Source organism: Micropterus salmoides, unplaced genomic scaffold, assembly GCF_014851395.1.
Source record: "Micropterus salmoides isolate LMB-PRFRI ecotype aquatic unplaced genomic scaffold, ASM1485139v1 Ms_hic_scaffold_6, whole genome shotgun sequence".
Taxonomy (NCBI): Eukaryota; Metazoa; Chordata; class Actinopteri; order Centrarchiformes; family Centrarchidae; genus Micropterus; species Micropterus salmoides.
The window spans coordinates 19,213,868-19,231,687 of NW_024044348.1; the positions used below are offsets into that span (position 1 = coordinate 19,213,868).

The 17,820-nt window shown below is 40.5% G+C and overlaps 1 protein-coding gene and 1 long non-coding RNA gene across 3 annotated transcripts; one reads left to right on the plus strand and one right to left on the minus strand.

Annotated features, from left to right (window-relative positions):
- Nucleotides 1–234: 234 nt before the first annotated feature.
- Nucleotides 235–1,413, minus strand: LOC119889905. Of its 2 annotated transcripts, none has more exons than XR_005442171.1 (3): nucleotides 1,385–1,413; nucleotides 991–1,046; nucleotides 235–309 (listed from the first exon to the last, which is right to left on the minus strand). It is a non-coding gene; the product is annotated as an uncharacterized LOC119889905 (long non-coding RNA). The 2 variants fall into 2 exon arrangements; XR_005442170.1 differs by lacking the exon at nucleotides 235–309 and adding an exon at nucleotides 401–754.
- A 5,341-nt stretch (nucleotides 1,414–6,754) lies between these two features.
- Nucleotides 6,755–17,464, plus strand: LOC119890037 (RNA polymerase-associated protein CTR9 homolog). The gene is given in 25 exon segments (XM_038701047.1): nucleotides 6,755–6,912; nucleotides 8,034–8,132; nucleotides 8,287–8,526; nucleotides 8,621–8,738; nucleotides 8,822–8,875; nucleotides 8,878–8,910; nucleotides 10,296–10,552; nucleotides 10,647–10,754; nucleotides 10,838–11,074; nucleotides 11,228–11,446; nucleotides 11,537–11,720; nucleotides 11,823–11,911; nucleotides 12,003–12,188; nucleotides 13,027–13,114; nucleotides 13,960–14,108; nucleotides 14,190–14,306; nucleotides 14,394–14,539; nucleotides 14,634–14,705; nucleotides 15,497–15,632; nucleotides 15,775–15,927; nucleotides 16,021–16,146; nucleotides 16,149–16,174; nucleotides 16,257–16,356; nucleotides 16,452–16,564; nucleotides 16,672–17,464. Coding segments are annotated over 25 exon segments (3,519 nt in total). The 5' UTR covers nucleotides 6,755–6,867; the 3' UTR covers nucleotides 17,096–17,464.
- Nucleotides 17,465–17,820: the final 356 nt, after the last annotated feature.

Sequence of the window (17,820 nt, forward strand, 5' to 3'; positions counted from 1 at the left end):
GATACTTATTGTGCAGAAGATGACTATTTCTGCAGACTTGATCCTGTGGATGATGCTCTGAATATCATCACTGTGCGTGTGCAGGGATGGCAGGTTAATGTCGCCCAGAGCTCTGTGATGCTGCTGCAGATAAGGAAGGCAGAGCAATGACGGGCAAAACGAAACAGAAAATCAGCCCCATGAAAAGATAGGCGGTGGAGGGCGAGCATTTCCCACCTGCTGCTATTCTGCATCTCGCTCTGCAGAGAGCGGTGGTTTGGAAGATCTCGACCGTAGAGACTCTGAGGACCGACACAGTGTCGGTCATACCTGTTGGAAACAGACAGAAGAAATGGAGCTTCAACACTTAAACTAATTTGTGCAAGTCATACACAACTTTGTGTTGAATGTCACCTGCTCATTGGCTTGCAATTCTTTGTCTTCCTTGGAAATAGCCCAAAAAGCTTCTTTCAAATATTTAACTTTTATACAAAACCATGATAGCTCTGTTAAAGGGGTACTCCGCAAGTACTACCCTGATGATGCTTGGCCTTAAGACCTTCAACTGGAGGTTAAGGGTTTGAAACTATTAGGTATTTAGGAGGCAGAGAGGGTCTAAATGAAAGATGGTATTGGGTTGCATTGTGGGAAATGTAGGATACAGACAGAAATCAGGATATCTCTGCCTCTGCAGCTTTGATTTGGATTGTTCTTCTTTTTATTGCAATACTTAATCACTGGAGTGAGACTGCTCCTTACTGCTCCACTTTATGCTCTTTAAAAAATAAGAAAGACCAATGAATAAAGTACAAATATCTTTGAGATTATGCCAAAGAAATGTACACGGAAAACATTCAGATACAGAAAATATATTTAAACATTTTAATTTACAGATGCTTTTATCCAAAGCAACATATAAACAAGGTACAATCCAAACCACGATAGATCAAGGAGAAGCCTTTCAAGACTAGGTGCAGCAATTCTCAGTTCAACGTCATTTATTAAAATTACCTCAAAAGAACTTGGTGTGAATGTTCCTGTAACCTTGTCAGCTCTGACTGCAGACCCTGCAACACCAGAACAGACTTAATGTTTTGAATAAAAGCCCAAATACATTTTCAAAACCATTTAATAAAACATAAACACCGCATGTAACATACAACATAGTAGAAATTGGCAGTTTTCTCATTAACATTTTCTGAAATCAATCAATGATAAGTTGCTGATTGTTACTAATACTTGATGTTATTGCATGTGAAAATGGTTTCTTTTCCTGATTTAACATAATGTAATGTTCCTACACTAATCTACTCTATATGTCAAAGATGTACTTAATTACATCTTACCAAAACTTCTTTCATATTCAAACTGTTGTCTCAGCTTTGTGACAAAGTGTCAAACATACCTCGATCATGTTGTGATTCTCCACATGAGTTCTTCATCTTGTCCATAAGAATGTCTTTCTGCACAGGAACACTTGACAATAAAGTTAAGTTCAAATAAAAAAGTAAAAAACGAAAACGTTTTTTTCTGATGAAAATACCCAGATAGACCAACCTTTGTGATTTCTCTGTCTCTCAGCGTCAAACATAACCAGGGTTTCCTCAAGTTCGGCCTGTGAACATGTAATGTTCAACTCTCAGTTTAAACTCAAAACACAGAGACAAACACATGCATGTTTTACTGTTCCTACCCTCAACTCAGCATTGACCTTCCTCAGTTTGTTGATGCTATCTTCAGAACATGTCTTTTCAAAGGTGAGTTTTTCATTCTGTGGGGACACAAAGAAAATGTTATTACAAGAAAGGAAAGAGCTCACATTTACACCCACCTTTAAGCTCTACATTACCTTGTCTTCAAGCCTCCCGATGTGAACCTTCAGGCATTCAACCTCATTGCTCTGAAGACGTAAAGAGATTTACATGTAAATAGTTGCAATAAAAAATAACTCAAATTTAGAAGGGTAGCTTCACTGGGAGACCGTTACGTGTGTGATTACCAGCTTGGTGCAGCCAGTCTGGGTACGGTTGGCTCTCTCCTGGGCCTCTTTAAAAGACCGACGGGTCTCCTCCAGTTCTTCTGTCAAGGATCTGGCTCTCACTGCTGACTGCTGAGCACTACGTGAAGCAAAAAAACAGCTGATTGTTTTTATTCAGCAGAGGATCCAAAATGAGAGGAACAGATATTTTCTTCTGGTTTTACCCAAATATAAACTAATAGAAGAGTGAGGATTGCCTGAGGTGCTGTAATGCAGTTTTCTATAGAAAAGAAAGCCTTTGTACTCATAGTGTGACTGATATTTAAGTAGTAAAAACTCCAGCTGTATCTACACAATACACATTTCTGTGACATTAGCGTTTATTATTATGCTTCATTGCACTGTGTACATGTATGCATGTATAGTACCTGTATATCACATCCACCTCCGACATGTACATACTCCTGCATCCTTTGCACTCTGCTCACTGCACTATTTGTCAATATGTCTATATGTGTTCATAGTGTTTATATTTGTGTTGTCTAGACTGAAGTGTGTCTGATTTTGTTTTATTTTTATTAGCGTGATTTTTTATTTTTGTATGAGTAAGGACATCGTGAGCAATGCAATCCTGAGTCAATTCCCTCGTATGTGTACACATACCTGGCAATAAAAGCTGATTCTGATTAGTTCTGGTATAAGTTGTTCATTAAATTTGTAGTAGAACATGCTGATTTGATCGATTTCACAATTATTCTGCTGGTAGCTTGATGTGGCAGCTGCAGCTGGTGAAGTTTTATGGTTCTAAATTTGTGTGGGAAATCTGGGTGGGACAAAACTGTTGAACATGGGAATGTTTCGTGTTGTAGTGGTGTTTTATCACCATTCAAAATGGCAACTGTTTGATTGAAAATTAAGCAAACTGGTCTTGTGCTTTCCTCGGGTAAAAAACAACAACACGTATTTCTTAGTTTGCTCATTCTTAAACATGGTTTTCAGAGTCAATCTCTATTTGCATTGGTTACTTTTGAACATGGCTTTTCACTTTTTTAATTCAAGCATCTGATAATGTTCTTGTTAACTGCGGCAACTTGCAGCTAAAAGATGTGTGAGTTGACATGATAGAGATGTGTCACTTGCAAGTGATCTGATTTGAATTCAATTGTATTTCTGTCCTGATCTGGACGGAAGTCCGCCTATTGTGTATGTGGAGTGAGATGATGATTGCTGTTCTCCCTGCTGCTTTTTGATCACTGAATGTGTATTATTGTGTTACAGAATAATTTTGTGTTACATTTTGCATTGGAAGCGTACACTGAAGTGATTAGGAAATAAATTCTGAGACAATGAAGTGCTCTTGTGAAGACTATAGTAGTTAAACCTTCACCTGGCCAGCTTTGCTTGCAGCTCAGTGATCTCCAGAGTGAGCTGCAGGTTTATGTCTTCACACTGAGCCACAGTCCTTAACAAGCTGCTGTTCTGCTCGCTCAGCTTGTGGTGAGCGTGCTTCAGTTCGGCCACTGCGGCTAACATGTCTTTTCCATCACTGAAGCCAAACAAACAGTTGATTATACAGTGATTATACGAGGTAAAAACATGCAGTGATTAAAGGAGAGAACTAACCAGGAACACTGGTGGCTTTCTGAGGAAGCAGCTTTGCTTTGAAAAGATGAGAAACCCAGCCCTGAGAGGAACGGTCATCGGGTTTAGTAAATTGCCATCTGATGTGATTAAGACATTTCTCAGAAGTTTGGGCAAAACAGTGACAGCCTACCCTTTACAGGCACAGAAGAGTCTGACCAAGATACATGACTGCCATCCACATCGGTGCTGAAACAATAGAGGAGTCCTTAGTTGCCACAGCTTATAGAAAATGCTGCTTAATAAAATACTTATTCAACAATACACTAGTTACATTTAATATAAACAAGTTTCTTGCAGGTCATCTTCCCTTTTTTCATTTCTATGAATAATCTACATTGACACTCTTGCTGCTGTCTGAAGAGCAGTAGTAGAACAAGTATTATGATAATTTAGTTAATTAAAAGCTGAAATACCACAGTATAAAAACTAGCACCTTTTAGAGTGTTATATTTATAGTTTGACAATTTTTAATGATGCATTTACATGTAAGCAACACTTAACTAACTATTTAACTAATTTTATCAATTTAAAATACTGTTGGGCAGTTTAATCTACAACAACCCACGATATTTTTATATCGTTATTGTTCACATGAAAAATCTTTATCTGAAAATTAACTCGAAACTAAAGCACCCAAATAACTATGGTGGAGTATTGAAGTAGTGAATTGTAATGTAACCTTCTGAAACGTAGTGAATTACAAGTATAAAGTATCATAAAATAGAAATACTGAAGTAAAGCACAAGTATATCAGAATTTACATTCCACCACTGCTGAAGAGGAGTACTTAACTTCTCAAGTTTTACACCCGCTGAGTTATTAATAAACATTCAATCACTTCACTTAATCCGCTTCAGTTTCTTTGAGTGATTACTTTTCTTTTAAAATGTGTTAAGTATTTAACATTTTAAATTGCTTTGCAGCAAAGGCAGCTACAGGGGGGAAGTTTGGGAGTAAATAGTGAGACTGAAGTCGAAGGTTTAGTTAGGAGAAAGTCACTGTCAACTGTGCTTTCCAATAAATTGGAGAACATTTCTCTTTCCCTGTAATTTTACCACTGAAAAGCACTTTGTAACTTTGTAGAGAAAAGGCTACTCAAATACAGTTTTTATAATATCATTCTTTATGAATCAGTCAACACTGATTTAAGCGAAAAGTGACATGTATATAAATATAGACACGATGGTTGAAAATAAAACTTGCACATTGGTATCCAGCTGGAAAGTCATATTTACAAATTACCATGTTTCTTTGTCCCCGATACAGATAAAAATGTCTCTTTAAGTGATTTTTTGTTGGAGCATTTCCATTACATATGGTTCTGTGCATGCTGCTGGATTATAATATTTGAGCAGGATACATTTAGACAGCGTTTCTTTACATAAAGGTGGAATAAATCATTAAAGTCCTGAATATGATGCTTAACCCTGCATGACATCCATCTGTACCTCCTATACCTTTTGTCTCACCTGTCCTGCACTGTGCGATCCACTCCCTCATGGTGGAGTGGAACGTCTCTCTGCTCACATGTGGGTCCTGATGATCAGGGTCAAACTGCCGTTGCAGGGCAGCCAGTCTGTCCTGCTCCGGACTCTGAGCTGTTATGGTCTGCAGGTACTGTACGATGGGGAGGCCAACCCTCCCCGAGGACAAGAGAGACGCAATGATTCACGGTTCATATGATTATATCTGTTTGTTTAAAATCCACACGCCTGTGTACCTGTGTTGGAGGTATTACATGCATACATGATGTCAAGGAGTTCATGTCAGAGAATCCACTTGTGTCTTTGTTGTCCTCGAGCACTTCCCTCATGTCCGGGTGACTCCCACACTAAACATGTAGAGATGGGCAACTGTTAGTGTACATACACGCACATTTTATATACATGTATAGCAAGTTAATATACTGTATGTATATTTGTTTCATACTCTGATAAAAAACAAAACAACTCTTACCATCATTGCCGTCGAACATTGTGCTTGTTTCTCCTAAATCCCACTGTGCTGATGGACTGTCATGTTCCTACATATCCTGATATTTTAAGAAACATTAAATACACTTTTACCTCCATGTACTATGTCTAGAGGACAAACTCACAGTTGAAATACAGATAAACACATATAAAAGCAATGAATTTCTCAAGTGTGAAGTGAAACATCTATGATTTTAATAACACCTCTCCAGATCTGACTACTTCTAATGCTTACATGTATGCAGTGGGATGTAATGAGAGGGCTACATATCACATACTATCTTATTGTCATCCTACAGAAGTAGAGGCAATAATGCGTCAAAAGAAGAAAAACATGTTTTCAAGGAGGAGTACAAAATAGTTCAACCAAATCTCCACTACTAAAAATTAATTCTATACATGTTAAATCTACAGTGTTCCATTAAATATTGTGCACAGTGAGATTATACAGTAGTTTAGTTAGTTACTAAGCCAACAAATGCTATTTAAAAAGAGAGACAAGTCATAAAAAAGTCCTTACTTCTCAGTCCGGGCCAGTTCCCCTGAAAAAATTAAATAAAACAAGATTGTCAAATGTTATATGAGGAGCGTGATTTTCAACAAATTTTCTTCCTCTGATTCACTGTGATGGTAGCACAAGAAGTCTTCAAGATGCCCTTATGCTTGTTTTCACCGCTCCACATCAAAACCAGCTGACACCCCCCCCACCGCTGCCAAAATGCTACCCGGCAGAGGTCCATGACAATGATATAATGCCTTTCAATTGAAATTCACCGTTTTAACATATGAAATGCACAGTCGACCAAGCATTTCTTCCACATGTTGAACTTCAGCAAATGTAGGGAGTAAATGTGATTTGCCAGTCAGTGCGTGGCAAAGGAACTTATTAAAATATTCTACTAATGCTAATTAAACTGATGGTATTGTCCAACTTTCATCTGCATGTTTAGTTTCGTTTGAAAGGAAATTGATGCCGACTCCCTTAAAGCTTACTGAAAACATATTAAAATGATTCCTGAAGATGCAAATATTGCATTTGTTCTATTGTTATTATCTTATTGTTCTATTATTACCGGGAACAAGCGTGTCTTCATCTCCACCAAAGAGCACCGAGTGTTAAACAGGAGGAACGCTTTCAGGCTGCCGAGCAATCTAGACGGGAACCATTTCCCGTTGCACCGTCCGTTTGTTTGTTTCCTATCGGAAGCATGAAGTAGCTACCCACAGACAACAGGCTGGAGATTTATTTTATATATATAAATCTAGCTTCACGTGGATTTTCCCCCCGTCAAGATGTCTCGGGGCTCTATCGAGATTCCTTTACGGGACACGGATGAGGTAAAAGTCGTCTAATATGTAAACTTGACTTAATGTGGATGTTTGACTAAGTGAAACCTCGCTGTGCTGCTAGCCGTGGATGCTAACTCCAGCTAGCATTAGCTAATGTTCTGTACAACACATCGGCGGATGTAATGTAGAGTTATTTCAGCGGTACCCGAAACGCAAACGCCAGTAACGTTCATGCTTGGAGCAGCAAGCACACGAGTACTAACGTTAGCAAACGTTGCTACTGTCTACAGAAACACGAGCTCAGTTGTTAAAGAAATGAGATGCTATATTATCACGTCTGTGATATTTTAAGCTACAACAGCATTGGTTATACAGTCTTAACTCTCCACAGCATCGTTATATTTTTCTTTTAAGTAAAGAAGCCCCCAAAAGTAATGAATCTGGATCTTTATTGCTAATAGCAGTGAGTGAAAATCATCTATCACACTAACACATAATTTCAAATCGAGGTACGATATACAACTTTGACAGAATGAAGTTTGTGGTGCTGTTGGGTTGTATTGCTTTATACATAGATGTGTTTATGATATATGGCCTTTAATACAACCCTTATTGATGTAAACGGGGTGGACAAAATATTAGAAACACCTCTCAGTATAACGCAATAATATGCAACAGCACTACAGCCTTCAAAATAAAGGTGAATCAACACCTCTCTATTAAAACCTTCATTATGGTAGGATTTATTGTAACAGGGCTGTGGTGTTAGACTGCACAGATTAAGCTAAAACCACTGACTGACAAATGAGTGTATAGTGTGATATGGTATCTGTAAAATCAATGGAAACAGTGTTGATGGATTAAATTACCCAGACAGGAGGGTCGGTTTTGGTTAATACAGTGAATCAAATACTTGCATACAATACAAGGTACTTCATCATGTTGTCATGTAAAGTGATCATGCACTTGATTTGGCACATCACCCACAATATACCCAGAAATATTACAGGGATAGCTACCGGACTATAAATGGTATTGTAAATGGTCAACACATAGATATTGTCTCACAGTATGGGGTGTTGTATCGCCTAACCTTCATTCATGATACGTAGTGTATGTGTTTTGTCAGATGCCGATGCTTAATGACGTGAGTAAATTGTATCTTGCAGGTTATCGAGCTTGACTTTGACCAGCTGCCAGAGGGAGACGAGGTCATCAGTATCCTGAAGCAGGAACATACACAGCTGCACATATGGATCGCTCTGGCGGTGAGTCAGTGGAGCTGCCACAGACATCGGTTTTATTATCGTAATGTAGAAGGCTAGTTTGTGAATAAATTGGACGCACTCCAGATATCAAACTTTATTAAAGCAGTGTTAAATTTAGCCCATTGGAACAGTTTTAAGTTTGCGCTTTTTTCAGCTGGAGTACTACAAGCAGGGCAAAACAGAGGATTTTGTCAAGCTTTTAGAGGCGGCTCGCATTGATGGAAACCTTGACTACAGAGACCACGAGAAGGACCAGATGACTTGTCTTGACACTTTGGCTGCTTACTATGTCCAGCAAGCGCGTAAAGAGAAAAACAAAGATGCCAAGAAAGAGCTCATCACGCAGGCCACACTGCTCTATACTATGGCAGACAAGATCATCATGTATGACCAGGTAAGAAGAAAAAAAAAGATTGTCAGAGAGATAATGAGATAAACTGCTACGGCAAAATAACGAAATAAATATAATATGCTCGTGTCTCACTCAGAACCATTTGTTGGGAAGAGCCTGTTTCTGCCTGCTGGAAGGAGACAAGATGGACCAGGCTGATGCTCAATTCCATTTTGTCCTCAATCAGTCCACCAACAATATCCCCGCTTTGCTCGGCAAGATGAATATAAAAATAAAACATTAACTTTGACCATTGTGATTGATTCACTGAAATAATCACACTGTTGTCGTTCAACAGGTAAGGCCTGCATCTCGTTCAATAAAAAGGACTACAGAGGAGCGCTGGCATATTACAAAAGGCTCTGCGCACGAACCCTGGCTGCCCAGGTAAACACGTCACTTGTGTCTTCCTTAAAACAACCCTGTTTTTCTGACTACTGCTACTACTAGAGGCTAGTTCAATTCATTAGGGCCCGAGCACGACCATGTGAGGTCCCTATTGAATTTGCTAAGATTATATATATATATATATATAATTTTTTTTTTTTTTTTCTGCAAAGTAGGCTCCACTGACAGGGCCTAAAAAATTTCAACAGGAAGTCGGCCATTTTGAATTTTACGGCCATTTTTGGATGATTTACACACTCCGTACTTTAACGAACTCCTCCTAGGGATTAGTCAGATCGAAATTTGCTTAATGTGAGACTTAAACAACATGTCCTGATCAAAGATAACTCCAGGATTCCTCACAGTGTGCTGGAGGCCAGGGCGATGCCATCCAGGGAAACTATATCTTTAGATAATGCGTCACGGAGGTGCTTGGGCCCCAGAACAATAACTTCAGTTTTATCTGAGTTTAACATTAGAAAATTACAGGTCATCCAGGTTTTAACATCCTGTAGGCACATTTGAAGTTTAGCTAACTGATGAGTTTCATCTAGCTTGATCGATGGATATAATTGAGTATCATCTGCATAACAATGAAAGTTTATGCAACATATACATATGAGTATTAAAATGTCAATATGCCAGTTGTTTTATTATCAACAAATAAAATAAAAAATTTAATGAGGCATGATATTTGAACAATAACTTTATGATGAAATAGGGCAGGGTGTAAATGGAAATTAATAGTACATTTTGAACAGGAAATTGTTTTAAATGATTATAAATAACTAAAAACACAATAAGTTACTTGAATAAAATAAATAAAGGGAAATCTTATTGCCAGAACTAACAATTATTTTCCTATTGATTTAATGGTTGTCTTTTCAAATAACCATCGTTCGTTTGGTCTATAAAATGTCCCGCACGTCCTCCCATTCTTTCAAGGTCACTTCTTGAAATAACCAAAGACATCAATTATACAATGTAATAAAATGGATAAAAGCAGCAAATCCTTGCTTTTGAGAGGCAGTACCCAGATAATGTCTGGCATTTTTTGCTTGATAAATGGCATACATGATAAATAGATTTTTTTTCCCCACCATCATTGCTGATTAATTTTCTGTTGAAGAAGAAACGGATTAATTGTTTCTGTTATCAGCAAATATATATATTTCAGCTGGCAAAACATTTATGTCCTGTAATTCCTTTTTGCACATCTGCCAACATTGATGCTGACATCCAAAAATCTATGATAAGTAGATTTTTATCCGCCGGGCTCTGTCTCCTGCTACTATTATTATTGCATTTGTCATACAAATTGATTGTTGTTTCTGATTATTCCTCATCTATCTTCTGTCTCTTTCTCGTCTTGTGTCTCTGTCTAGCTGAGGTAAGGCTGGGGATGGGCCACTGTTTTGTCAAGCTCAACAAACTGGAGAAGGCTCGTTTGGCTTTTGGCCGAGCCCTGGAGCTGAATTCAAAGTGTGTCGGAGCTCTTGTTGGTTTGGCGGTTTTAGAGCTCAACAACAAGGAGGCTGATTCTATCAAGAATGGAGTGCAGCTTCTGTCGCGGGCCTACACCATCGACCCCAGCAACCCCATGGTGCTCAACCACCTTGCTAACCACTTCTTCTTCAAAAAGGTAGCCTTGTTGCCATTGATATACTGACAGAATTCTAAACTGGAGTGCCATTTAACTGTTAATCTCACCTGTGTGTTTTTTATTTTACCATCAGGATTACAGTAAAGTGCAGCATCTGGCCCTCCACGCTTTCCATAACACAGAGGTCGAGGCCATGCAGGCGGAGAGCTGCTACCAGTTAGCCCGCTCATTTCACGTGCAAGTAAGATCCTGACTGATTCCGAGGCAGCGAACTGTTTGTTCACCGTGTTACCACTGATGTTTCTATTCTCTTTTTCTCTTCAGGAAGACTATGACCAAGCGTTTCAGTATTACTACCAGGCCACTCAGTTTGCCTCGTCTACCTTTGTGTTGCCCTTCTTTGGCCTGGGTCAGATGTATGTCTATCGAAGGGACAAGGAGAACGCGGCACAGTGCTTCGAAAAGGTTTTAAAGGCCTATCCCAACAACTACGAAACTATGAAAATTCTGGGGTCTCTTTATGCAACATCTGATGATCAGGAAAAGCGAGACATAGCCAAAGTAAGCATCCTCCCATCATTCCATCACAGTTGTTATCAAAAAACTTTTGCTGATTTGACTACACTTGTATCTCAAAAAATTGTGTCTGGAATTAGCTTGAGGCATATGCTCTATGGTCATTTTTGGAGACGTGTCCCTGTCTTTTTACCTTAGGGTCACTTGAAGAAGGTAACAGAGCAGTATCCAGATGATGTGGAGGCATGGATTGAGCTGGCTCAAATCCTGGAGCAGACTGACATTCAAGGAGCACTATCAGCATACGGCACAGCAACACGCATCCTGCAGGAGAAGGTACAGGCCGATGTTCCCCCTGAGATCCTCAACAACTTGGGGGCTCTTCACTTCAGACTGGGCAACCTCGGAGAAGCCAAGGTAACTCTCGATATACAGTAGAGCTTGTATTAACATGGCATCCAAACAACAGTGGTGTTTCAAGGACGGGTCACGTCTTTTCTCTTACAGAAATACTTTCTTGCATCCCTCGACCGGGCCAAAGCTGAGGGAGAGCATGACGAGCATTACTACAATGCCATTTCTGTCACCACCTCCTACAATTTGGCCCGCCTGTACGAGGCAATGTGCGAATTCCACGAAGCCGAGAAACTCTACAAAAACATCCTGAGAGAGCATCCTAACTACGTGGACTGTACGCATGCAACATTATACAATAATGTTAATATTAACAGTGAGAGCAGGAGAGAAAAATGGTTGTGCTCTGTGACAAATTGCTTTAATTTGTGGTCTACAGGTTATTTGCGTCTTGGGGCGATGGCTCGTGACAAAGGAAATTTCTACGAAGCTTCTGACTGGTTCAAAGAGGCCCTGCAGATTAACCAGGTAGTGTTGCAGCGTGAATATCATCACACCAGAATTCAAACAAAATCTGATGTCAAACTCTCTTCAATGATATTTGTTCTGTTTGGCGCAGGATCACCCAGACGCCTGGTCCCTGATCGGGAACCTTCACTTGGCCAAACAGGAATGGGGTCCCGGTCAAAAGAAGTTTGAGCGTATTCTCAAGCAGCCGTCCACACAGAACGACACCTACTCCATGCTGGCTCTGGGCAACGTGTGGCTGCAGACTCTGCACCAGCCCACCAGAGACCGGGAAAAGGTGCAGACAGATGTTTTCTTACATACATTGAAAAAAACAATTGTAAATGTGGAACATTTTGAGAGCACTTTGGTGAATGTAATTGCTGAATAATTGCAGGAAATCCCCCAGTCGATTAGTTAGCAGGGGTGGTACACTTTTTACACTAATTTCAACTAGATGCAGACTTTGTTGTGTAAAATGTGTGTCCAACTGGTGATTATTAGATTAACTTCAGCCAGGGGTCGGTTTCATAAAAATAGACTTGGACAATGGCTTAGATCAAACTAATAGTCAGACTTCAGATAGACGTCTAAACACATCTGTTGCACGAAGCTGTGTAGTTCTTGACAATCTTAAGTAGGAATAATTAGGGGCGCATTTGGTATGGAGTGTGCGCTCCATGTACATGCTGCAAGTTGTCCCTTTAACCAGTCCCTCATTTCCTTCTTCTCACAAATAAAGGCTAAAAAGCTCAAAAATATCTTTTAAAAAAGTAGGAGTAATTAGCCATAATTCTAAGACTTTTTTTCAAACTACGAAAAACAGGTCTGACCAAGAAACTGCATCATACTTCTCGCTCTTTTCACTCCAGCTGAAAATGTTTGTCTTCTGGAAAAATTTTGCAGTTACAAGAACATTTCAGCGAAGGGTGTAACAAAAAATTCTCAATAAAATGTCAACACAGTGGCAGGGCTCAGTACCTCTGCCAACTCACCAAATTTTGATGTTACCAAATTAATGTTAATAGATGACGTTTCAGTCACCTCACTTAATAAATACATGACCTTTGCTGATGTAATGCATTTTCGTATACAATGTAATGATTTTGATAATGATTGCGTTTTTGTCTTCACAGGAAAAGAGACACCAGGACCGAGCCCTGGCTATATACAAACAAGTCCTGCGAAATGACTCCAAGAACCTCTATGCTGCCAATGGCATTGGTCCGTTGAGCTTTATTCTGTTTCTTTTTATTCTTTTTTTATTTTAATTAATTCTACTTTGTATGTATTAAAGTGGTCATATTATGCTCATTTTCAGGTTCATAATCTTATTTAGGGGTTGTACCAGAACAGGTTTACATGGTTTCATTTTCAAAAACACCATATTTTTGTCATACTGTACGTTGCTGCAACTCCTCTTTTAACACTGTGTTAAACGCTCGGTTTTAGCTATGGAGTGATGCATCTTTGTTAGGAGTTGCACATGCGCAGTACCTAGTTAAGGACTACTAGCCAATCAGAAGCAGAGTAGGTCGGGTCCTGAAAAGTGCTAAACACGGCTTCAGTTCAGCTGTATATGCTGAGCGTAGCAACATAGACTGAAGCAAGAGTTTCAGAGTGGTGAGTTATTAATCCGTAACACATGTATGTATCTTTCATTCATAAAGATATAACTGAGCTCTGTCTCTACATCACAATAACAACTTTATTTCCATTGACTGGCTGGAGGGTAGCTAGTGTTTGGAAGGGAGAGGAGAGGCAGCAGGCGGACGTCGTGTCACTGTGTGCTGCAGCTCAGTGTGTTTTTCCACCGGTGTTTTTGAGGGTGTGTCGGACTAGCTGCTAGGCAAGCGTTATGACGCTCTGACATCACAGCAAAGCGGAAGAAAAGACTGCACTACAAGTGAGCTGTTTTCAGGCAGTTCAGAGCAGAGTTTTCTGTGGGAGATGGAAACTCACTTTTGGGTGGACTTTGGGCTTTTTCACTTTGCAAAAAAGGTATATAACTCAATAAAGGAGAGGGAAAAAGCATAATCTGACCTTTTTAAACATAAAACTGTGTCTAGGTGCCGTCCTGGCCCATAAGGGCTACTTCAGAGAGGCTCGTGATGTGTTTGCACAGGTGAGGGAGGCCACAGCAGACATCAGTGACGTGTGGCTAAATCTGGCTCACATCTACGTCGAACAGAAACAGTACATCAGCGCTGTACAGATGGTGAGAGCCTCACTTGTGATCACCTGTAAATATAATTGACTATTTTTTCTGTACAGTTGATGATTTTATTCTGCTCCACAGTATGAGAACTGCCTGAAGAAATTTTACAAATATCAGAACACTGAGGTGCTGCTGTACCTTGCAAGGGCACTCTTCAAATGTGGGAAACTCCAAGAGTGCAAGCAGATGCTGCTGAAGGTAACATGAAGCAACAATTTAAGGGGTTTATTTTATGCTATGAGGGGGATATAGCTTTATACTTCGGTCTTTTTTGATTCCAACAAGGCCCGTCACGTGGCGCCCAGTGACACGGTGCTGATGTTCAATGTGGCTCTGGTGCTTCAGAGACTGGCCACTCTTGTGCTGAAAGATGAGAAGAGCAACTTAAAGGCTGTGCTCAGCGCTGTCAAAGAGTTGGAACTGGCTCACAGGTAGTGGATTTGATTTATGCCGCCTGCTCTCTGTCTGATCCTCTGGCTGTGCCTAATCCTGCAATTTCATCTCCCTCTCCTCCTCCTGACACAGGTATTTCAGCTACCTCAGCAAGGCTGGAGACAAGATGAGGTTTGACCTTGCTCTTGCCGCTTCTGAGGCCAGGTCAGTCTAGTTTAGTTTTATACATGCCTTTTTTGCACATTTAAAATAATTTTATGCAAACCTTAATTGTTTTTTGTTGTTTTCTTAAAGAAACTGATACAAATTAGACCAAATTGGGCTTTAACTTTATGTGGTGTTGCAGTGTTTCCCACAGATTGACAGCGTAACTGGGGGGGGTTATACAGCATGGTAACTTCGACAGCTGTTTTCCAATGTTAACATAGCTATCCTTATTAGCTAGGCTCCTTATGTGCTTGCTAATAACTGTTTGGAAGATAGGTCTCCGACATTGACAGCGTTGTGTTGGACAGATTTGTGCTGCAGTGTTTATGATACCAACCATTCAATTCACAGACGGGTCTGTTGTCTGTGTTTGCGAGAGAGAGAGAGAAAGAGAGGTTGTACGGAGTGAATATGCGCTGCTCAGCGCTGCAATGAATGATTTTAAAACGGGTCGCCAAATTTACTTGGGCAGCTTTTAATCCACCTGGGCGGCCCACCCAAGTAAAGCCTATGTATGGGAAACACTGTGTTGTTTTTAAATGCAGTAAAGCATTACATTCTGTTGTGAACCTTATTCTTTGACTGAAACACTCCAATTTCACAAACAGCACTGGCACTAAAGGTAGTTGTTTTTTAAAATCTAATATGAACAGATACTAATAGTTTGCCTTTATTTTGGCATTAAACTTGATTACAATGTTTTACATGGGGCTTGTGCTGGAGCATGGTTCATTGAGTGCAGGTTGTAATATCACTGGGGGGGTTATGGGTGTGATGTGGGATTGCAGGCAGTGCTCGGACTTGCTGAGTCAGGCTCAGTACCATGTGGCGAGAGCAAGAAAGCAGGATGAGGAGGAGAAGGAGCTTCGGGCCAAACAAGAACAGGAGAGAGACCTGCTGCGTCAGCAGATGTTAAAAGAACAGGTACTTTTGGTGCTACTGTAAAACGTGTTAGTAACTCACCATAACTAACATTTTCTGCATTACATCTGATTTTGATTCAGTTTTGAGCTACATTAAAGTGCTCTCATTAATTGGTTGGCTTACCACCCTCAAACCTCGTTAGGAGGAAAAGCGGAGCAGAGAGATGGAGGAACAGAAGAAGCTCCTGGAGCAGAGAGCTTTGTACGTGGAGAAGACCAAGAACCTGCTCACCTTCGCAGAGGGATCAAAGGAAATGGCCAAAGAAAAGAAGAAGGGAGGCGGCGGTGGAGGACGTGTGAGTGTTAGCACAGATCGCAAACTAATCAGCAGACTCTGAATTGCACTGAATGCAGTGTGTGTAACCTGCTTCTGTTTTTCAATCCCCAAGCGCAAGAAAGGCGGCGACATGGATGAATTTGTCAATGATGACTCTGACGAGGACCTGCCACTGAAGAAGAAGAAGAAGAGAAAGGGTGGCAGCGGCAGCGAGCAGGAGGAGGGCGAGGAGGGGGAGAGAAGAAGTCACGCAAGAAGAGGAGGAGGTGAGTCTGCAGCACTGTCGTCTGTTTTAACTGCTGAACAAGGCACAAAAGATACTCAGAGCAACTTTTTCCTGCATTTCAGACCTGCTAAAGGAGGAGGAGACGATGGCAGTGACGATGAGGAAGGAGGATCACGGCTCAAGAAGCAGCGTAAACCTAAAGAACGGAAGAGGATTGAAAAGGTCCTTTTAGAGTTTTTTGTTTTTCTCTTTTTATGCCGCTATTAATGTTCTTTAATTAAGTTTTGAGGCCTAATTTCTTCATGTCTCATTTTTAGCCCCAGCCTGAGCGTCTGCCACCGTCTCTCAAAGGAAAGATCAAATCTAAGGCGATCATCTCCTCTTCGGAGTCTTCTTCAGATGAGGATGGACTGAAAATAGCTGAAGACAGGTAAAAAAAAAAAACATCTACTTGGAAGTGAGAATTTACACAGAAACAGGCGCTGAGAGCATTAGTAAATCGGCAGAATATTGATGAGTACAATTTCTCCCATACAGGCATCAAAGAGACAGTGGTTCAGGATCTGATGACGAGGGTGAGGGCGGCCACAAGAAGCGCATTGCGTCTGACAGCGAGTCAGACGGAGGCAGGAACCGCTCTGGCAGTGAGGTGGGCAGCCCTCGGCGCTCTGTAGGCTCCGAGGATGACGACTCGGGCAGCGACCGCCCCGTGAAGAAGAGGAGGGTGCAGCGGCAGTCCGACTCAGAGCAATCGGACAACGAGAGCAAGAGGAGTCAGTCAGGATCAGACGACGAGTCCCGGCCCGGTTCGCCCCGTTCGCCTGGTTCGCCAGTTGCAGTGTCTGACCGAGGATCAGACAGGGGTTCTGAAGTTGGATCAGACAACGAGGGCTCCCCACGCCGCTCTGACAATGGCTCCGAACTGGAAGCCGGCTCCAACAACGAGGATGACAGCGATTAAATCTTAAAATCTTCCTCATAGACTTGTCCCATGTAATGGCGAGAAACCTCTCCACATCTGCATTTTTATTTTCTATCAAGAGCAGGGATTTCTGTCTGTATAATTATCTTGGAATTAGAGCCTAGAAATGTGTAGGTTTTCTTTTTTTTCGGGGCACAGCGTTATGGTGTTTTCCTCACGTCTTACTGGAAATTTCTTTTCCCAGATGCTGTTTTGTTAAAGATGTTTTGTTAAAGACAGAAATAATTGTTTAAAGTGAACTAAAAAGTCTGTCTATTTTCTATCTCGGATGGTCTGATGAAACACTGACCTAAAAAATGGCATGGATGCTTCAACAAAACATCAAATAAAAAGAGAACAAGGGATTGTTACATTCTGCTCCTGTATTGTACTAACACTGACCTCAGAGAAAAATACATCACAACTTTATTCTGATTTTTTTTTAAACATAAGATTCTTCTTTTGTATCCATCAGTATGAAAAAGCTGGAAGTAAGGAAATGTAACTTACAAGATGTACTTGCTGTCTCACTAAATCAACTTTAGCAACTAACAGTGTTTCCTTAACTTGGGACATTTTGATAATTCCTTATAACCTCTCTGTAAACAAGTTGACAAGATTTATTTCAGTCTGCGACTAAAATTGGCTTTCACTAAAGAAATCTAGCAGTAGTGTACTAAGTACACAAATCCTGTACTTAAGTAAAAGTACAGATACCCTTGCTA